The 19139-nt window shown below is 48.0% G+C and overlaps 1 protein-coding gene across 1 annotated transcript in view; it reads right to left on the reverse strand.

The window, feature by feature from the left end:
- LRFN2 (leucine rich repeat and fibronectin type III domain containing 2) overlaps nt 1-19139 on the reverse strand; it is a 202056-nt gene that overhangs the window by 37437 nt on the left and 145480 nt on the right. The window contains exon 2 of the mRNA XM_086370657.1: nt 4265-5689. Coding sequence (XP_086226783.1) covers nt 4265-5664 — 1400 coding nt within the window. The 5' untranslated portion in view covers nt 5665-5689. The remainder of the gene's footprint in view (nt 1-4264; nt 5690-19139) is intronic.

The following is a 19139-nucleotide window of genomic DNA, read 5'->3' on the forward strand; positions in this document are numbered from 1 at the left end:
TGTCAGCGAAGTGATGTCTCTGCTTTTTAACATGCTGTCTAGGTTTGTCATAGCTTTTCTTCCAAGGAGCAAGTGTCTTTTAAATTCATGGCTGCAGTCACCATCCACAGTGATTCTGGAGTCTAAGAAAATAAAATCTGTCACTGTTTCCACTTTTTCCCCATCTATTTGCCATGAAGTGATGGGACTGGATGCCATGATCATAGTTTTTTGAGTGCTGTCATATTCATCTTCGGGTAGAAACCTTTCTGCCCCTCGTGTGAACACGTCGCTGTTGTAGGCTGAGCATATCACAGAGCCAATGTGCAGCCCGGTTGGTGTCTCTTCTTTCCCGTGGGGACAGTTCACTTTCTAAAAACCTACTGCTCTTCCTTGGAGTCTCCTATTTGTCTTAACAGCCAGTTGCACTGTAAGGACGAAGGTAGAATGGCCACGGTGGCTGAATTTCGGAACTGAAGCCAGGGGAGTGACCTTGGGAGAGTTTAATTCTCTTGGTCTTTTATACTTCCTGGTATGTCCAGGAGAATGAAATGAGATGCTTACTCCTTGGAAAGCTACATGTAAAACCCACAGTAAGCTGGTAAAAATGTTGTCTAGTGATTGCCGTTACTATTAACTAGCTACAGACTCACACTGTCCTTTTCCTTTAAATTTTGGAAATCCGGCTTCTTAAAGATTGAGCTGTGTATCTAACCTTCCTCTTCCCTTTGCCCCCCAGGATGGCAGACAAGATAATGGTCTCACTCTCACCATTACTGTTACTCCTACCCCAATTGCTAATAACAACAACAATAATCACTTATATTGCCTGAACACTTACTACATGCCTGCACGATTCAGAAAGCTTTCCATGATGTTTCTCTTCTAATCTTCAAGACCTCAATAAGGGGAAGTCAGCACTGTTATCTGCATTTTTCCCCTAAGCTTCCTGATGCTTCCATTTACTTTTCTTTATTGCACTTTGCTTATTACACTTGGCAAATGCTGTATTTTTTACAAATTGAAGATTTGAGGCAATGCTGCATTGAAGAAGTCTATAGGTGATGTTTTTCTAACAGCATTTTCTCACTTCATGTCTCTGTGTCACATTTTGGTAATTCTCTCACAATTTCAAACTTTTTTCATTATTATTATATTTGTTATGGTGTCCGTGACCAGTGATCTTTGGTGTTACTACTATGATTCTCTGAAGGCTCAGATGATGGTTGGTATTTTTTAGCATTAAGGTATTTTTTAATTAAAGTATGTACATTGTTTTTTTAGACATAATGTTATTGCACATTTAACAGACTACAGTATAGTATCAGCATAACTTTTATATGCACTGGGAAAGCAAAAAATTGATGTGGCTTGCTTTATTGCAATATTCGCTTTATTGCCATGGTCTGGAACCCAATCCAAAATATCTTCAAAGTCTGCTTGTATTTCTGTTTATAAACCTAGTGTCTCCAAGATCTCAATCACCAAATAAAAGTGGTTTGAATCCAGCTTTGAGTGACTTCAGAAGCATAACTCCGACCCCTCTTGGGGGTCCTCCCAGGATTTCTGAGATGCCCCAGGGAGGGGCTCCATTTTGGCAGTCTTGGCTTTCTGCCACCTTGATGCCAGCATCTCTTCCCTTGCAAACTGCATTTCCTTTCATCCTATGCCTGTGTAGGCCTCAGAGCTGGTAGCTTTTCTCCTTTACAGTTTATATCAAAGTCAAAACCATATAATAAATTCACAAGTGAAGAAATATACTTATTTTCAAAAGGTCAACCTTATACACTATCAAAGAAATGCAAATTAAAACAAGTTCCATTTTTCACCTGTGAGATTGGCAAAAATGAAAGTAATTATATATCTATAATTGGCAAGGGTGTGGTCAAAATGGGTACCTCTCACTGGTGAGAGGATAACTAAGTGTTTATATGCAATCTATAAAGATCATTATTTACCTATGAAACCAGTAACTCAACCCCTAGGAAAATAGGCTAAGGAAATCACTGAAGTTTTGCATAACTATATTTATGTAAAAAGATATATCCATTGCTGCTTTACTACTTTTTTGCTTTTAATACTGAAAAATGGAAACAGCCTAAATGTTGAAAAATAAAAGATTGATTAAATAAATTATGTTATAGCCAAATGAAAAATATTTTAATATCGTGAGATATAAGCAAGGTACAATGTTGAGTGGAAAGAATTAAGAATCAAAAGGACACATTAGATTAATCATGAGTATTGTTTTAAACTGAAATAAAACTTAGAGATCAAATGCTCTGGTTAACTATGAGTGGTGGGATTACAGGCAATTTTCCTCTATTTCTTTATCATTTTGTCAATGTTCCAAATTTTCTACAAAGACTATTACTGTTGTAATCAGAAAAATACATATGTATATTGTTTAATTTTACATGTATGTCACATATATAACAATATGTATTATTTAATTTCATATATATATATATGTGAATGCATATACTTCAGTTAAGTTCTACTGCTATTTTCTTTACATGCTGAGAAGGAAACTGCCCCCTAGACAAGCCACATATGTGACGCAAGATAAGGGAAGTTCCTTGGCTCCACCAATGTCCATGGGGCTCCTACCCTCCATCTCATTTGGTGAATAAATGCCTTTCTTTGTCCACACCTTCCTATCCAGAGACCTATTCATCAAGTGAGAAAATCAGAGCTGGAAGAAAGCTCATCAATGGATCAAGGTTCTTGATCTCTCTTGCACCATGGACCCTTCAGCTGTCTGGTAAAGTCTATGGGATCCCTTCTCAGAATAATCATTTTGAATGCATAAGATAAAACACACAGGATTTCAAAAGAAACCATACATTCCTTGAACTGTAAGACTCTAAGCCACATCTGTCATGTTTAACACAAGCAGGAATCTGGCTGCAAAGGAAACACACCTGTGGTCAGACCCTGACCCTTTAGCTTGGATCCATTATTTGATGGAGCCTTCCTTCTGGACAACTTAAGCAGTTCTGTTGCAGCTTTTGAGTCTTCACCTCCCTTCTACCAGCCTAAGAAATGACCCTTTGATCCTCACAGCAGATCGACAAAGTCAACACTATTGTCTCCATTTTACAGATGAAAAGACTGACACCTGGAGAGGTCAGGACAGCTGGGCAGGATGACCTAATACTCACTGGCTCACATGACCTGCTCTGGTTAATCAGAGCTCATCCAGGACTTTGGTGGAACAACTGGGACAGGGAGGCTCTTCTTCTAGGGCTGCCCAGAGGAAAGAGGTATGTGACGGTGAAGCCAAACCCAGAAGAAAAGAAAACTTAGGGAAGCAAAGAAACTGAGTGCAGAATGCTTGTGGGCCCTTTGATCTAGCTGGGTCTGAGGCAGGATGCTGAGTTTCAGTTATCTCTGCCTGTTTCTTCTTTCAGCCAGTGTGGGCTTCCCTGGTGGGTCACACCGTAAACAATCTGCCTGCAGCGCAGAAGACTCAGGTTTGATCCCTTGGTTGGAAAGATCCCCTGGAGAAGGGAATGGCTATCCACTCCAGTATTCTTGGAGAATTCCAAGGAGAGAGGAGTCTGGTGGCTACAGTCCATGGGGTTGCGAAGACCTGGACACAACTGAGCAACTAAGAGTTTCACTTTCACCTGCAGACTAAGTCAGGCGTGGATTATCCCCATTTTACAGATGAGGAAAACTGAGGCAGGGCAAGACAATTAAATGATTAGCAAATGGCAGAGTGATGATCTGAATTCTACACTTCCTGACCTTAGCCATGACTGCCTATGAATCTAGGTGAAGGCCAGATTCATCCTTCGTTGGAGGAGTCAGATCCTCTGGCCAAGAGATCTCCTTATTGTTATTGTGTGTCCTCCATCTAAGGCTCAAATGTGGCTGATTCATATTGGTTGATGTATGACAAAAACCATCACAATATTGTAAAATAATTATCCTCCAATTAAAATAAATTAATTAATTAAAAAAAAAAAAAAGAAGAAAACTCGGAGCTCATAGTCATTGAGACCACCTACCACTGCCAGACCTCTGGGAGGCACCATCCTCCCACACACACATCTCTTCAGGCTGCACATGTAGGGCACCCTCTCCTGAAACTTGTACATAATGTTCATTCTATTTCCCCTCACCTGCACAAATGGCACAGTGTGTCCCTGGAATCGCACAAACACCTCTGGGGGGTGGGAGTGGGGGGCGGCATCGGTAGGAACAGCTCTAAACCCACCCCATAACTTCCTCCAGGCCCATCTGGACACCTCCCTGCATTGCAGCAGCCTCGGCTCACCTGTAAATCAGTACCTCATCGTCGGAGCAATTGTACTGCAGCTGGTACATTTTCACCCGCGGGGCAGACTTGCTGACTGACCACTTGACCAGGGCCGAGGTGGTGGTCACGTCAGACACCAGCACAGCCCGTTCCGGGGGGCTTTTGGGAGGCTCCCCGCCCCCACTTCCTCCACCTCCGCGGCTGGTCTTGCTGGAGCCGGTGATGTCCGAGAGCCGGGACTTGGGGGGTGCCGCCCGGCTGGTGCTGTTGCTGAGGTGCGGCAGCTGGACGATGGAGACCTCCACCGTGGCCGTGGCCTCCCCGGCGGCGTTGGCAGCGATGCAGGTGAAGGCGCCGCTGTCCTGAGACGTGGTGATGAGGATGTCCAGGGTGCCATTGTCATACACGGCGGTCCTGGAGGAATTCCCCACCAGGCGGTCATCGGGGGCCACCCAGTGGATGAGGGGGCTGGGGTCCCCGATGGCCTTGCACTTGAGCGTGGCCGCCTGGCCCTCCAGGACAAGCAGCTTGTGCGTGTGCTGGGTGATGAGCGGCGGTTCGCACACAAACTCCTCCTCGCGCACGTGCCAGAAGTAGCGGCCCTTGAGGCCCCCCGGGGAGCCGCACGTCTCCAGGTCGTCGTCCCGCTCCAGCCTGCGGAGCCAGAGAAGCTCACAGTTACAGTGCAGCGGGTTGCCCCCGAAACTAAAGGACAGGGGTGGGGCGAAGGGCGTGGCGGTCAGAGCCGAGGCCTGGGAGCGGGCGAAGATGGGGTCCGGGGGCAGCTTCTGCAGCCGGTTGGAGGTGAGGTCCAGGCGGGCCAGTTTCTGCAGGTCGGTGAAGGTGCCCTCGGCGATGTGGTCCAGCAGGTTGTGGTCGAGGCTCAGCTGGTGCAGGTTGATCATGCGCCGCACAGAGCCCCAGGGCAGCCCGTGGAGGTTGTTGTAGGAGAGGTCCAAGTCCTCCAGGGTCAGCAGGAAGTCCTCAAAGGCCTCCTCTGCGATGCCGCCCAGCTGGTTGTTGTTCACGATGAGATGCTGCAGGTTGACCAGGCCGCGCAGCGTGTCCTCCCCGAGGCTGGGCAGCCGGTTGCTGTCCAGGTGCAGGGAGCGCAGGCTCTCCAGGTCCAGGAAGGAGAAGGGCTGGATGTGACTGATGGTGTTCCTGGACAGGGTCAGGTCCACCAGCCCCGTCATGTTGGCGAAGTCCTGGCGGCCAATGTGGATGATGAAATTGCCACCCAGACGCAGCTCCACTGTCCGCCGATCAATGTCTGGCGGCACGAAGAGCAGCCCCTTGGAGGGGCACAGGGTCCCCAGTGACTCAGACAGGTTCTGACAGACGCAGTACTTGGGACAGGCGTCGACCACAGCAAACGCCATGCCAAACGCCAGCAGGCCGCCAAGCAGGGTCTCCATGGTCTGGTCACTCAGGCCGTGGTGCCTGGAAGGGAGGGACACAAGGTCAGGATTGGGAGGCGACTTCCTAACGCCCTCACCTGCAGCGCCCACTCTCACACCTACCGGCTGCCCTAGGGAGCAGCGGAGAATGGCATCAGCTTATGCAGGAGTGATCTCTTCTAGCAATCCTGCTGATAACAGTTCTAATGTTTCCTTTCTCCTTAGCTCTTATCGCCTTGGAACAGCTTACTTGATTTTCTTATTAATTATGTTTATGGAATATTTTCTATCTCCCCAACTAGAATGTCAGTTCCAGGAGGGCAGGCCCTTTTGTCTGTTCTGTTCATTGCTCTAATCACTTCCCAGGTGGCTCAGTGGTAAAGAATCTGCCTGCCAATGCAGAAGACACAGGTTCAATCCCTGGGTTGGGAAGATCCCCTTGAGAAGGAAATGACAGCCCACTCCAGTATTCTTGCCCAGGGAAATCCCATGGACAGGGGAGCCTGGCGGGCTACAGTCCTTGGGGGTCACAAAGAGTCGGGCACAACTTGGTGACTAAATAACAACAGTTCATCTAGCACAGTGCTTGAAACACAGTAGGTGCTCAATACTTGTTGGATGCATGGATGGATGGATAATTCCATATCAGTGGTTTGTCTAGTAATCTTTGGATTTGAAACGTACATTATAGCAGCCTTTTGAAGTGGTTTTGCCTTCTTAACTGGATTAGACTCACTGTGAAATCAGATTGGACCAGCATTCCCTAAGAACAAGAAGGTGGACAAGGAGAGAGCTATCCCTGGGAGTCGCCAGGGTAAACGGGGAACTGGCTTTGGATAAATTCTTTATCATGGAGAATCCACAGAATGGGAGCTTAGGGGAGTGAAGAAGGGGGTGGGATGGGAAACCAAGGCATAGACTTCTTCTGAGCGTTCAGTACATACTGGTCCCCTGCCCAGATCTTCGTACACATCACCTCATCTGGGCTTTGGGAGCACCCTTCACAGGGAAGGACTTACCAGTGTATATAGATGAGGACTTGTCCATCTAAGGAGCCTAAGAACCTCCTTCAGGTCCTTATGAAAAAGTCACTTTCTCACCGAGGCCTTACCCTCTGTGCACATCCCTCTTCCTTGCTCTGCTTTCTCCTTGGAATCAATCACTATCTACCTTACTGTATATTTCGTCTATGTGTCTTGTTACCGTTTGTCTTCTTAAATGACAACAAAGCTCGAAACAGTTGGGACTTGTTTTTAATTCACCACCGAATAAAAGGCCTAAAGCGCCGCCTGGCACATAGAATGTGCTTTTGCAAGAATGACTAACCAGGGAAGGAAGGGATGGGGCTTTGGTTCAGGTCTTTGAACCTTCGAATATTATAGGTTTCTCACTATTCCATGTTGCACACAGTGTGGCTCTATTTACGTGGTGCTAAAAACATCCACTGAGCTGGACTTTTGGAAAATCGCGCACACTGGTTTTGTTGCATCACACAGACTAGCACTTCTCAATTTGCCTTCTAGGAGTGTGAATTGGGTTCTACAAGGAAGACGCCTAAGGCCAGTGAATTGGGAAGTACACCCTCTCTTGCGAAAGCTCTCTGCACACTAGCAAGTTCAGAAGGGTTGAGAAATTCTGTGGCAGTAAAGAAATTTGGATTAATGTTTAATGCCGTGTGGCTTCTTTTTTTAGTTAAATATACTCCTTTTTTGCATAACAACTATTAATATCTTGAGAAAGCAGAGCTCCATTGCTCTGTTTGAGGAGCACAGATGCAGACAACTAGCTGATACAAAAAAAACAAGATATATAGTAAATTTAAAAACCCATTCTAAATTAATTTAGAATAATTAACATATTTGTCAGTCTATCTTCTATGAAATATGAGACATCTCTTTATATAGCAAGACTTTTTTTTTACATCTCAGTAAATATTTATGGTTTTCTTAAAAAAATGCTTTGTAAATAAAAAAACCTATTCAAATTGAATATTACTTTACTGTGAAGATTTGAATTCCATCATTGTATCTCCTTAAAGGTAAATCTCCCACCTGAGATCCTTTAGGGCTAGAAACTTACTCTACATTTCATCTGTAGGATTATTCCTGAATAACACTGTCTAATAGAAATGTACTGTGAGCCATAAATGTAATTTTAAATTACATACATATTAAATTACATTTAAATTATACACCCCTATTAAAAATGTGAAAAGAAACAAGTGAAATCAGTTTTGATCAGGTATTTAATTTAGCCTACTGTATCTAAAATATTATTTCAATGTGTAATCAATACAAACAATTATGAATGAGGTGTGTAGCAATCTTTTTTATTTGTACTAAGTCTTCAAAATCTAAGAGTATTTAACACTTAGAGAACATTTCAAGTGCTCAATAGCCTTATGTGGCTATGGGCTTCTACACTGGACAGGACCATTAGAGCAGGGGTTAGCTAAGTGTATTCCAAGGGCCAAATATAGCCTGCCACCTGTTGTTGTCAATAGTTTTATTAGAACACAGCCTTGCACATATCTGCATATTGTCTATGGCTTTTTTTTTCATGCTACAATGGTGGGAGTAAGTAGTTGCAACAGATAGAACAGGGCCAGCAAAGCCTAAAATATTTATTGTCTTGCCATTTATAGAAAAAGTTTGCTTACCTCTGTTCCACAGGATATCTCCCCTTTTCATCTTCATTATGGTCACCCTCATTAAAAGTCTTTGTCAACATACCTAATTCCATGCAACTCTGCTCTGAAGTCCCGTGAGCAACTGCCCACCTTTCCAGTCCCTGCTCTCGCTGACCTCTTCCATGAAGGGTACCAGCCTGCCCTGACCCTGGTACCACCCAGCCACATCCACCCTAGAGGTGTCTGCCTGCCACTTCCTCAACATGCAAATATGTCTGACCTTCTAGGTTCACACTTAACTTAGTCCTAATAACACAAACAGGAATCTTCTCCATCTACATTGACCTTCTTCTTATCTTTTTGGCATAAGAACAAGTCTTTGCAAGAGCTGGTTCTGCCCATTTTTTCACTTTACTTCTCCCAACTCTCTCTCCCTTTGTTCTTCTTGCTCCAACTACATTCCACCTCTTTCACTTATAAATGCCAATCTGCTCTTCCTCTGGGACTTCCTCCTTGCTCTGGTCTCTTCCTGGCTTCTCTCCCACCTCCACTCCTGGCTAACCAAACTCCTAGTCCACCTCTAGGCCCAGCTTAAACACCACCTGCTCCAGGAAGCCTCTCCAAAATCTAGACCAAAACAGACCCTTCTGCTATTTGCCCCTTAGTACCCTATAGTCAAAAAACCTAGACAGCACATTAAAAAGCCCAGACATTACTTTGCCAACAAAGTTCCATCTAGTCAAAGCTATGGTTTTTCCAGTACTCATGTATGAATGTGAGAGTTGGACCATAAGGAAGGCTGAGTGCCAAGAATTGATGCTTTTGAACTGTGGTGTTGGAGAAGACTTTTGAGAGTCCCTTGGACTGCAAAGAGAGCCACCAGTCCATCCTAAAGGAGATCAATCCTGAGTATTCATTGGAAGGACTGATGCTGAAGCTGAAGCACCAACACTTTGGCCACCTGATGTGAAGAGCCGACTCATTAGAACAGACCCTGATGCTGGGAAAGATTGAAGGCAGGAGGAGAAGGGGACCACAGAGGATGAGATGGTTGGATGGCATCACCAACTCGATGGACTTGAGTTTGAGCAAGCTCCAGGAGATGGTAAAGGACAGGGAAGCCTGGCGTGCTGCAGTCCAGGGGGTCACAAAGGGTCACAAAGAGACATGACTGAGCGACTGAACGACAACAACCCTATACTTGTCTTATGTATCACTCACCATACTTACATAGTTCCTTAATCACTTACATGTCTGCCTTCCTAGACCGGAAACTCCATGAGGCAGGGAATGTATCTATCATGTCCACCTGTCACTGTATCTTAGCACCAATACCACACCCACCTAATAGTAAGTTTCCCAATCAGTATGGAATGAATGAATGAGTGAATGAACTATGGTACTGAACCCAGTGAATTTCTGGCATTGTCACTGAGTTCTGAGTTCTGTATCAACATTGGCCAGAGCCAACACTCACTTGGCTAATCAGCTGAGAAAACCATCTTTGTTGGGTGGCCTGGTCACACAGAAGCTTCAGAAGCATCTTCTGCCAGTCATCTGCTATGCTCTCCAGGTTGGCTCACTGCAGTCATAGAATATGCCTCTGGCCACTGCATCTGTTCAAGGAGAGGTGAGAGGTATCCCCTATACTCACGGGGGACACAGGGACAGCAACAGTCACACCCAGGAGGTCCCTCGATAGTTAAACTGGAGGTGGCTACATGCCTGCGTGCATGTATGTATGTGCATGTGTATGTTTATGGAGGAAGGGGACAGGGTTTGAGAAAGGCATCCTCCTTATGAGCTCTTGTCACACTGCATTTTCTTTTTCTTTTAAATTTTTTATTTTGTATTGGGAGTGTAGCTGATTAACAGCGTTGTGATAGTTTCAGGTGGATGGCAAAGGGACTCAGTCATACATATACATGTATCCCTTCTCCCCCAAACTCCCCTCCCATCCAGGCTACCACATAACATTGAGCAGAATTCCCTGTGCTATACAGGGGGACCCTGTTGGTTATCCATTTGCAATATAGCAGTGTGTACATGTCCATCCCCAACTCCCTAACTATCCCTTCCTCCCATCCTTCCCCTCTGGCAACCATCAACCCTGCATTTTTGGAGGCTCAGCAGCGCTTCCCAACGTCTCCCCGTCATAGCACACATAGCAAACAGTAATAATCATTGTCAGGTACATGCGAGTTCAGGGCCGAGGCTGTCGGTGGCCTGTGGGGGTATCTTCCACTGCCCCTCCAGATCCTCTCTCCACCCTCTCCAGCCCTGCCCTGTGTCCTGGAAAGCTGACCAGTATGGCAACATCAGGGTCACGTGGACTGACCGCCCTGTGCCACGGCATCCTTGTGCCTTTCAGTCGCGCCTCCATTGGCTGCCCTCTGGAAGAGAGTGACAAGGCATCAGCAAGCAGGAAAGATCTGGACACTTTGGGATGCACGGAGCCCATGGTTTAAAACAGTTTCGTCCTTGAAAATTATGCTAAACAAAACACAGTTGTTTTAAAAAAAAAGTTTGTTGAGGATTAACAAACGTCTAATGAATTCAAATCAATGACATAATAGAGCTGGGTAAATATATTTTAAGTAATCAGCATGGAAGATTACTGACAGAGAAGTGACTATTGAAGCTTAATTAAAATTGTATTCTGAGAACTGTCACTTAATATATTACTCTCATAGCCAACAAAAAGCAGCTTAAACCCCAAGTTGGGAGGGAGGTGAGAGGAACAGGGTGAATAACAGGCAATTAGTGCACACCCTAGGGGGCAGAGGGCTCTCTCTTTTGAGAAGGGATTTTAGCAAATGCTAGAAGGAGCAACCCAGGTCCCTCTTAGCATCTCGGAATGGTGTAGGTGGTGGAGGGGACCACGGAGGGGTGGAGATTAGGAGTAGAAGGCTGGGATCAGGAACAAAGAAGCTGATGAAAGCAGGCAGGAGGGGCCATAGGATTATTTGTGGGCAAAACTGAGAGAGGTGCGTGGGGATCTGAAGGAGGCTGTGAAATGGATGCTGGTATCAAATGTCAGAATCAGCCTTCATGGGAAGAATCCATCTGCAAGGGAGCCAGACCTTGTCTGCTCAGAATGTCTATGAGCCAGGACTGGGGGAAGGGAGGGGTGAGTGGGGAAAGTTGCCAGAGAAACAGAGGCGATGAACTGAAGAGGAAGAGAAACAGTCTTCTTTGGACCTACAGTGTCTGAGAAAATCAGCACATCTCTAGGAGTTTACCCAGGGTAGGAACAGTGTCTCCTGTCTCCTTCCCTAGGTTCTGCACTTGGTTTTCACAACTCTGCAAGGTGAGTGCTAAGGCTGGCCCAACGGTGCTCTTGTGTAATTAGAAAGAGGTGTCCCCACTGGCGGAGAAGGCAATGGCGACCCACTCCTGTACTCTTGCCTGGAAAATTCCATGGGCGGAGGAGCCTGGTGGGCTGCAGTCCATGGGGTCACTAAGAATCGGACACAACTGAGCGACTTCACTTTCACTTCTAATTTTCATGCATTGGAGAAGGAAATGGCAACCCACTCCAGTGTTCTTGCCTGGAGAATCCCAGGGACGGGGGAGCCTGGTGGGCTGCCATCTATGGGGTTGCACAGAGTCGGACACGACTGAAGTGACTTAGCAGCAGCAGCAGCAGTCCCCACTGGGCATTTGGACTGGCTCCTTAGCTGAACAGATTTGTCCAGTGAGTAACTTGCCCTACCATACTGACGACCTGAGTATTGCTACCCCTATTTTAACCACCAGGAAGGTTCAAAGAGATTTGGACCTGCCCAAACTCTCCCAGCTCCCGCAAGAAGGATCAGAATTTGAACTCAGGAGAGTCTAGCTTCGGGCCATCCTAATAGTAGAAGAGGAGAGAGAAGAACCTGATAGAGAAGAGACACTCCAGAGGCTTCCACGTGCCTGGTGTACATAGAAACTGGCTGCCTCTACTACGAGATTGCTTAGTAACCTGGGACGGCCCAGCTGTTCAGCTAAATTTGGGCACTTGTGTTTCCTGCTTGGGGAGGAGCCTAGAAGGAATGCTGGTGTTCTCAGAAGCTGAGGCTTCATTGGCTCAGGAAGACCCACCTGTCAGGCCCATCGGTATTGAGTCACTCATGTACACACACACACACACACAATGCATGCACACAATTAAATATACTGGCGATGAATTTAGAGTTGTGGATCAAGGCTGGTGGTTTGTACAGAATCTCCAGATGGGATTTTACATTTAAAACAAAAGGGAAAAAAGAAAGATGAGGACAGAAAGGGAAAAGCTAAGGGACACGGCAGACAAGGTGGCATAAAATGAATGCCTTCACTTGATGTGGAGACCACAGACTTCCCTCCCCCACTTCCCCAGCCCCTGGGCCATGCTTCCCCGTCAGAACCACCTCAAGCTGTTCCAGACAGAAGAGGCAACATTTAGCAGATGGCTGGCACGATATATGTGATATCTCTCCACCCTGATTTCCATTTAAAAGATACCTTAGCAACCAGCCGAGGAGCCACCCGCCCCTGGAGCCTGTAAATCAAGTAAGATGCCTGTCTCTGCTTCAGGTAAAAAGAAATGGCCCCTCCAGGGTGCTCCAGGCTGATGGGAAAGTGTGAATTAATAAGAGTGGGAGGGGTTTGAATCTGCTAGGAGAGGCAGCCGCCTGCGTTTTGCCCTCGCAGAGAGCTGGCTGCTCCCCATAAATCACACCACTCAAGACGAGCTCTGAAGGGACCGACTCTGGAGCCAGGGGACTAGAAAAGGAAACTTGATTTCCAGACATGGGCTTCCAGAAGACGCTGCTTCTCTGGTCTAGGAGTTGCCAGGTGGGACCCTGCCCCTAGCCTGGGGTGTGGTTCCAGTTGGATGCTTCAAGCCCTGCCCTTGCTCCAGGCCCACCACCTTCCAGGCCCTCCAGAAGTAACAGTTTGGGGCTTCTTCTAAGGGTAAGAAAAATGAGTTAGTATCAGAGAACTGGTATTCCCCATTCCCCTCTCTGATGCTGACGTGTATAGGAATCCTTCTAGAACCTTGAGAAAGAAGGGAGGGTGCAAGTTCAATGAAAGTGTTGGAGAGGAGATAGCTCCTGACTTCAATGATCTCAGTCTGATCAGGGAGGCATAGTCTTTGACCTCATGCTAAGTTGCTTCAGTCATGTCTGACTCTGCGACCCCATGGACTATAGCCTACCAGGCTTTTCTGTCCTTGGGATTCTCCAGGCAAGAATACTGAAGTGGGTTGCCATGACCTTCTCCAGAGGATCTTCCCGACCCAGGGATCGAACCTGCGTCTCTTATGTCTCTTGCAATGGCAGGCAGGTTCTTTACCACTGGCGCCACCTGGGAAGCCCAGTCTTTGACATCAGGCAGCTTCAATTTTGATTACAGCTTCTAGTTTGAAGAGAGAGAAGGAGAGAGAGAGACAGAGAGAGAGAGAGGCAGAAAAAGCCAAAATCCCAAGGGATCCCTCTGCCCTTGGAAGGTCCAAGTTCCATTACTGCAGAAAGACACCCACACAGGATGGGCAAAAACATTCCCTGTGCTGTCCCCGGGCAAAGCCACAGAGACAGAAACCACATCCTGAATCCCGGGACTGCTTCATAAACTGGAAAGAGTGGTCTTAGACAGCAGAGGTAACAGGAAAGAAAAGGGGAAATGGAATCTAAAACATCCGAGGGCAGATTGAGCCCATTTAGAGTCTGTGTAAACTTCTATTGTGCAAGGTAAGCAGTTGTTACGGTAAGTAAGTTATTAAGCTCAGAACTGCTTCCTCTCTGTTCTGGGTGACAGCACTCTGCCTCCGTGTTAAAGCATCCCCGGTAGCTTTCATTGTATTGCAGTGTAATTATGTGTTTCCCTGTCTTCTACCCCATTCACCTGGGAACCTCTTCTTGGCAGGGACTGTATTTTGTTTAGTTCTGAATCCCCAGTAGCAAGGCCAGTACCTAGCACTGAGCAGGCACCGGGGACATTTGAAGGGAGAAGGAATGAATGAATGACCAAATGAATGGATGGATGAGTGCTCCAGCGTACACCCTGGCACCTTTGACACTCTGTTCATGCCCTCTTACTGCAGAAGTGTGCTCACTCCCATCTGGGGCAGGCCAGGCAGGCTGGGGCAAATTCATGCCCTGGAGAGCAGCCCCCCAACCAAGGCCAGCAGCGGGGATGAAGGATAAACCCCTCAACTTCCTCACTGGTTGGGTGGGATGACTCCAAACACGTTCTGCACAGTCTCCTTCAGGTCCCCAGTGAGAATGAGCCCTGGCGGCCCTTCGCAGTAACCTGCTTCTTATACAACCTGTCCCGGCTCCTCATCTCACCTCCTACCCATCTTCCTTTTTTCCGAGTGCCCTGCCATCATGGGCTGAATAAGCCACTTACGCTCAAATCCTTGTTTCAAGTCCATTTCTGGGGAATCCAGCCCAGGGGACACTTCTTAATTATAACTCTCAGGATTTAATGTACCCACTGAGCCTGGACTATTGGGAATTAAAAAAAAAAAAAAGGATCAAAAAGCCATGTACATTCTTGTCAAAGACTAACACAAACAGGCCACTCACTGAAGGAAAGGGACTTTTAGTTGCCATGCAAATGGTTGGTATTGAGAGTTGAATGGGAAAATGTATCTACCCAATGTAGTCACAACTGGGGTTGTAGAACCCGAGTCCTCTTTTGTCTTGAGACCTGTGTGAGCCAATATGCGGATGAGTGTTTGTGCGTGGTGAGTGTTTACTGTGAATGAAGAAGACCTGTGATCAGAGGGGTGTGGAGTGTGAGTGGAGAGGTGTGTGTGTGTGAAAAAGCAGGCGTGTCTGACTGAATGTGCCTTTGTGTATGAGAGAGGGGGCGTCGCATGAATGGAGGTGATGACTGAGAGAACTTGTGTGCTTGGTGAATGGAGGGCTGTGTGGGTGAAGGAGGGCCTGGTTTTACGAATGAGGGCCTGGATGTGAATGAGGGTGTGTGAGGGACGGGAGGCGAGCTTATTCGTTCGGCTTTGATAGGGACAAATACTGTTCTGTGGGCGTGTTGTCAACTACGAATGCATTAATCTCCATGGTTGCCTGTGATCCGGCCCTGCTTAGGGGACACAGAGAGCCCACAGGGCTGGCAGCTCGCAGCAGCAGTTTAGGCCTCGGCCTTCCTCTCCGTGTCCTCCTGTCAGCGTCCACTCTGGCCCTCAGGTGTGAGTGTGTGGGGGCTCTGGTTTCACACAGAGATTTTGTGCTTTTATTCAGTCATGACTTTCAAGACTCTGTCTCTGCAATACCCCTGGCCCCATTTCAAGCATCTTTTCGATTCTGTCACCTGAAGGCTCAAGCAAGGCTTCAGTTCTCGGAACCTGGGTGGCCTGATTCCTTCTTACCTCAGAGGTGGAGTGTGGAGAATGTGGATACACAGGGTTGCACTTCTAGTCAATCCAGGCTTTCAGTCCTCGCTCTCTCTCCCAAGGACTTCTCCAGCAGATTCACATCCAATGACCCAGTCTGTCATTTTAGCCCTTTCATTCTTCTCTGCTCTAAATCACAGAGCATCCCCAGGTTCACTGACTCACCAGCGCCGCCCTCAAGTACCCCTAGCCTCTCCCTAGTCCCCACACTCAGGGGAGCAAACTGAGTGTGTAGCCCCCTCTAGGACCTTGGTGATGAAGGGAGCAGTGGGGTGGATAATTCAAAGCGGCAGATAATCCAAAACTCATTTCCATTTGGCTGGGGAATGTTCACTCTATGATTTACTCTCCTCATTATGTTTGGCTCTGGCTAAAATTAAAATTGGCTTTTCTTCTTCAAGCCACCCAGGCTACAGTGTAGGCAATGGTGGAATAGCACTGAAGTTTAGTCCAGCTAGGGAACTTGATTATAGGCTAACATCTGACTAGGATAACAGCCTTGAAGGTCAATAGAAATAGGGGTTGGATTTCACTCAGCAGACTGGGCTCCCTGAAGCAGGGCTGTGTCTCCCCTCAGACTGGGGCTCCCTGAGGTTAGGCTGTGTCTCCCCTCAGACTGGGGCTCCCTGAGGCGGGGCTGTGTCTCCCCTCAGACTGGGGCTCCCTGAGGCGGGGCTGTGTCTCCCCTCAGACTGGGGCTCCCTGAGGCAGGGCTGTGTCTAGCATCTGCCCACAGTTCTTCCTTCAGGATGAGGATTATTAGCAGTGTACTCCTGCTCCTCACAGCCCCCTCTCCTCGCCCCACCCTGGGAAGCCGAGGCGAGGGCCTGCCCTCCCTGAAGCAGCCCTTCCCCACAAGTCCACAGCTGGGCCTCATCAGGGGCTGCTCGCGGGCATTGTATCACGAAAGCTCCCAGGCTGCTCTGAGAAGGACGCTGTCTCACTGCGCAGGCCTGCAGTTATTACCCTTCCTTGTTATGTGCCTTTGGTACAACATCGAGCATAGCATGTTTAATCTTGGACTCCTAATAACACCTGTGATTATTCAAATAAAAAGAATTTAGGCAATCAAATTGGCTTGATGGGAGTTTATTTGATTATTTGTGGGTAGTAGGGAGGGGCTGCTGCAATGGAGGACACAGTTACAGACGAGGATTCCCACGTTGCCACCTCCAATGTCAGGTCTTTAATTGGCCTTGGGACGGAATCCTCATCACCTGTTGGCCAACCTAGACTCACAAGGTGACACACGAAAGCAAGAAGACTTTTCAGGACTTTCCAGTCGGCGCTGCCTTTGCTAACCCTAACCCCACAAATTTCCTCAGCAGACATAAGTCTTGAGAAAAAGTCTCACTAGAGAAAAGGCCTGCGAGACTGTCACATGCCCCAGGCGAGCAGCACTAAGGGGTAGGAGGGGTGGTGAGGCGGGGCTGTCCAGCCCTTCCGGGGGGTGGTGGTCTGGGGTGCCAGGCCTGTGTGCCCTCCCCACCTCTGCGCAAACCGCTCCTCACAGTCCAGGTTAGCTCCAGCCCCTGAGGCTCCTCCCACTTTGTGAAAAGTGTCCTCTGTGCCCGCCCATTTCTGAACAGAAGGGACAGAGAGGCATCAGTCAGGGAAGAACAGATGACAGAATCGCAGGTGTACCTGAGGGACGTTTAATGAAGGCACTGTTTACGGAGGTGTGGGCAGGGTTAGATGCGGGTTGGATCCCTGGGTTGGGAAGATCCCCTGGAGAAGAGAATGGCAACCCCCTCCAGCACTGTTGCCTGGAAAATCCCATGGACAGAGGAGCCTAGCAGGCTATAGTCCATGAGGTTGCAAAGAGTTGGACACAACTGAAGCACGCACGTATGGGCAAGGTTAAGGAAACCCAATTGGGGTGATGAGGCCCCCAGGGGCTGGCAACAGAGGAGGGCTTTTCAAATCCTTTCACCCCAGGCCTGAAGGGGTGAAGGCAGAGGGCAGTTCCCAGAACCCATGCAGAGTTACAGCCACGGGAGAGAGATAAGGATGGATACAACCCACTGACCTACTAGGGCCTGGGAGGGAGCCAGCCAAGGAAACAGGCCCCCCCTCTCATCCTCTTTCTCACCTCCTGCTGCGCCTCCCAACAACCAAATGGAGGAAGCCAGAGGACAAAGGATACTGTAGGAGGCAGTTCATATAGGACAGCTTCCCAGGGCACAGGGCAGGGCAGATAAAGGAGGAAAGTTCACTTGGAGCAGCAGATGGAAAAAAAATCTGCACACACAGAGCAGCCTTCTCTCTTGTCAACTTTCCCAGTGAGTAGTCGGATAATAAAAGTACTTGTAAGTGTAAGGAGAACAGGGAGGAAAAGGAAGAAGGGGAGAGAGGAGAGAGACATGAATCCATTGGAAACAATAAACCCCACAGACTCAAGGGCAGTAAATATGAATTCAATTTGCCTTTGCCATTTACACAGCCCAGCCTTCTTAAGCGCTGACAGGCTGATCAGATAAAAGTCGCTATTGCCACCAGGACGGCACATTTAAATTTTTATTGCAAACACCAGGCTCCATTACCCTGGGATTTGCTCTCTGCATTCCTAATATTGTCTTTCTTCATGTAGGAATAGAAGCACTCTGGCTCCCAGGGGCAGACTAATTCGGCAGGAAGAGTTTGGTGCTGGAGTTCTGAGACCTGGGTCCCATCCTGGCCCTGCCCAGGACTTCAGCAAGCCGCCTCTCCTCTGCAGGCCTCGGTTTCCTTATCTGGGGAATTTGGCTGGATGGTGTCGGGGGGCAGAGGGTGTGAGGGGTCCTCTATTCAAATTCATTTCCAGCCCCAGCCTGGTGAGATCTGGGTGGGGAGCAAAGGAGACTCAAACCAGCTGAGCACCCTGCTGCTAAGTCACTGCAGTCGTGCTCGACTCTGTGCGACCCCATAGACGGCAGCCCACCAGGCTCCCCCGGCACCCTAGCCCGCTCCTAACCTGGTCCCTTCCTCACGTGTGGGAAATGAGAGACCTTGGCTGCCTCTCTCTCCATCCTAATGTCTGAAAATCTCAAAGAGCTTCTCTTTTTCCTTTATTTTTTCTGTTTGCAGACTCATCTCTCCCTCCCCTTTACCTCCTTCCTTTTCTTCCTGCCCCTCTTTCTCTCATAATCCTCCATCCTTCCCAAGTTCCCTCTGCCTGTATGCTTCATCCTCTCCTTCCTTTCTCCCTCGGCTTCCTCTCTGGAGATGTCAGAATCGAGATCTGGAATGGTACAGCAATCCCTCCCCAATATGACCTTCCACCCACCGCTACAGACTTGGGGATGAGCCTGATCCCGCAGCAAGGGCTCAGTCATTCCATCAGGCTTCCGTGGAGCAGCTGCTCTATGTGGCAAGCAGGGCGTGGGCATAAAGGTGGACAGAGTCAGATGGGATATCTCCCCTCTCCTCAAGAGGAGCTTACACACACACATACTTAACCGGGAGCCACCAGAGTATGGGAGTGTATCGAGTGCATCT

This window comes from Bos grunniens, chromosome 23, assembly GCF_055505025.1.
Source record: "Bos grunniens cultivar Pamir isolate PY7600 chromosome 23, Bosgru_T2T1.0, whole genome shotgun sequence".
Taxonomy (NCBI): domain Eukaryota; kingdom Metazoa; phylum Chordata; class Mammalia; order Artiodactyla; family Bovidae; genus Bos; species Bos grunniens.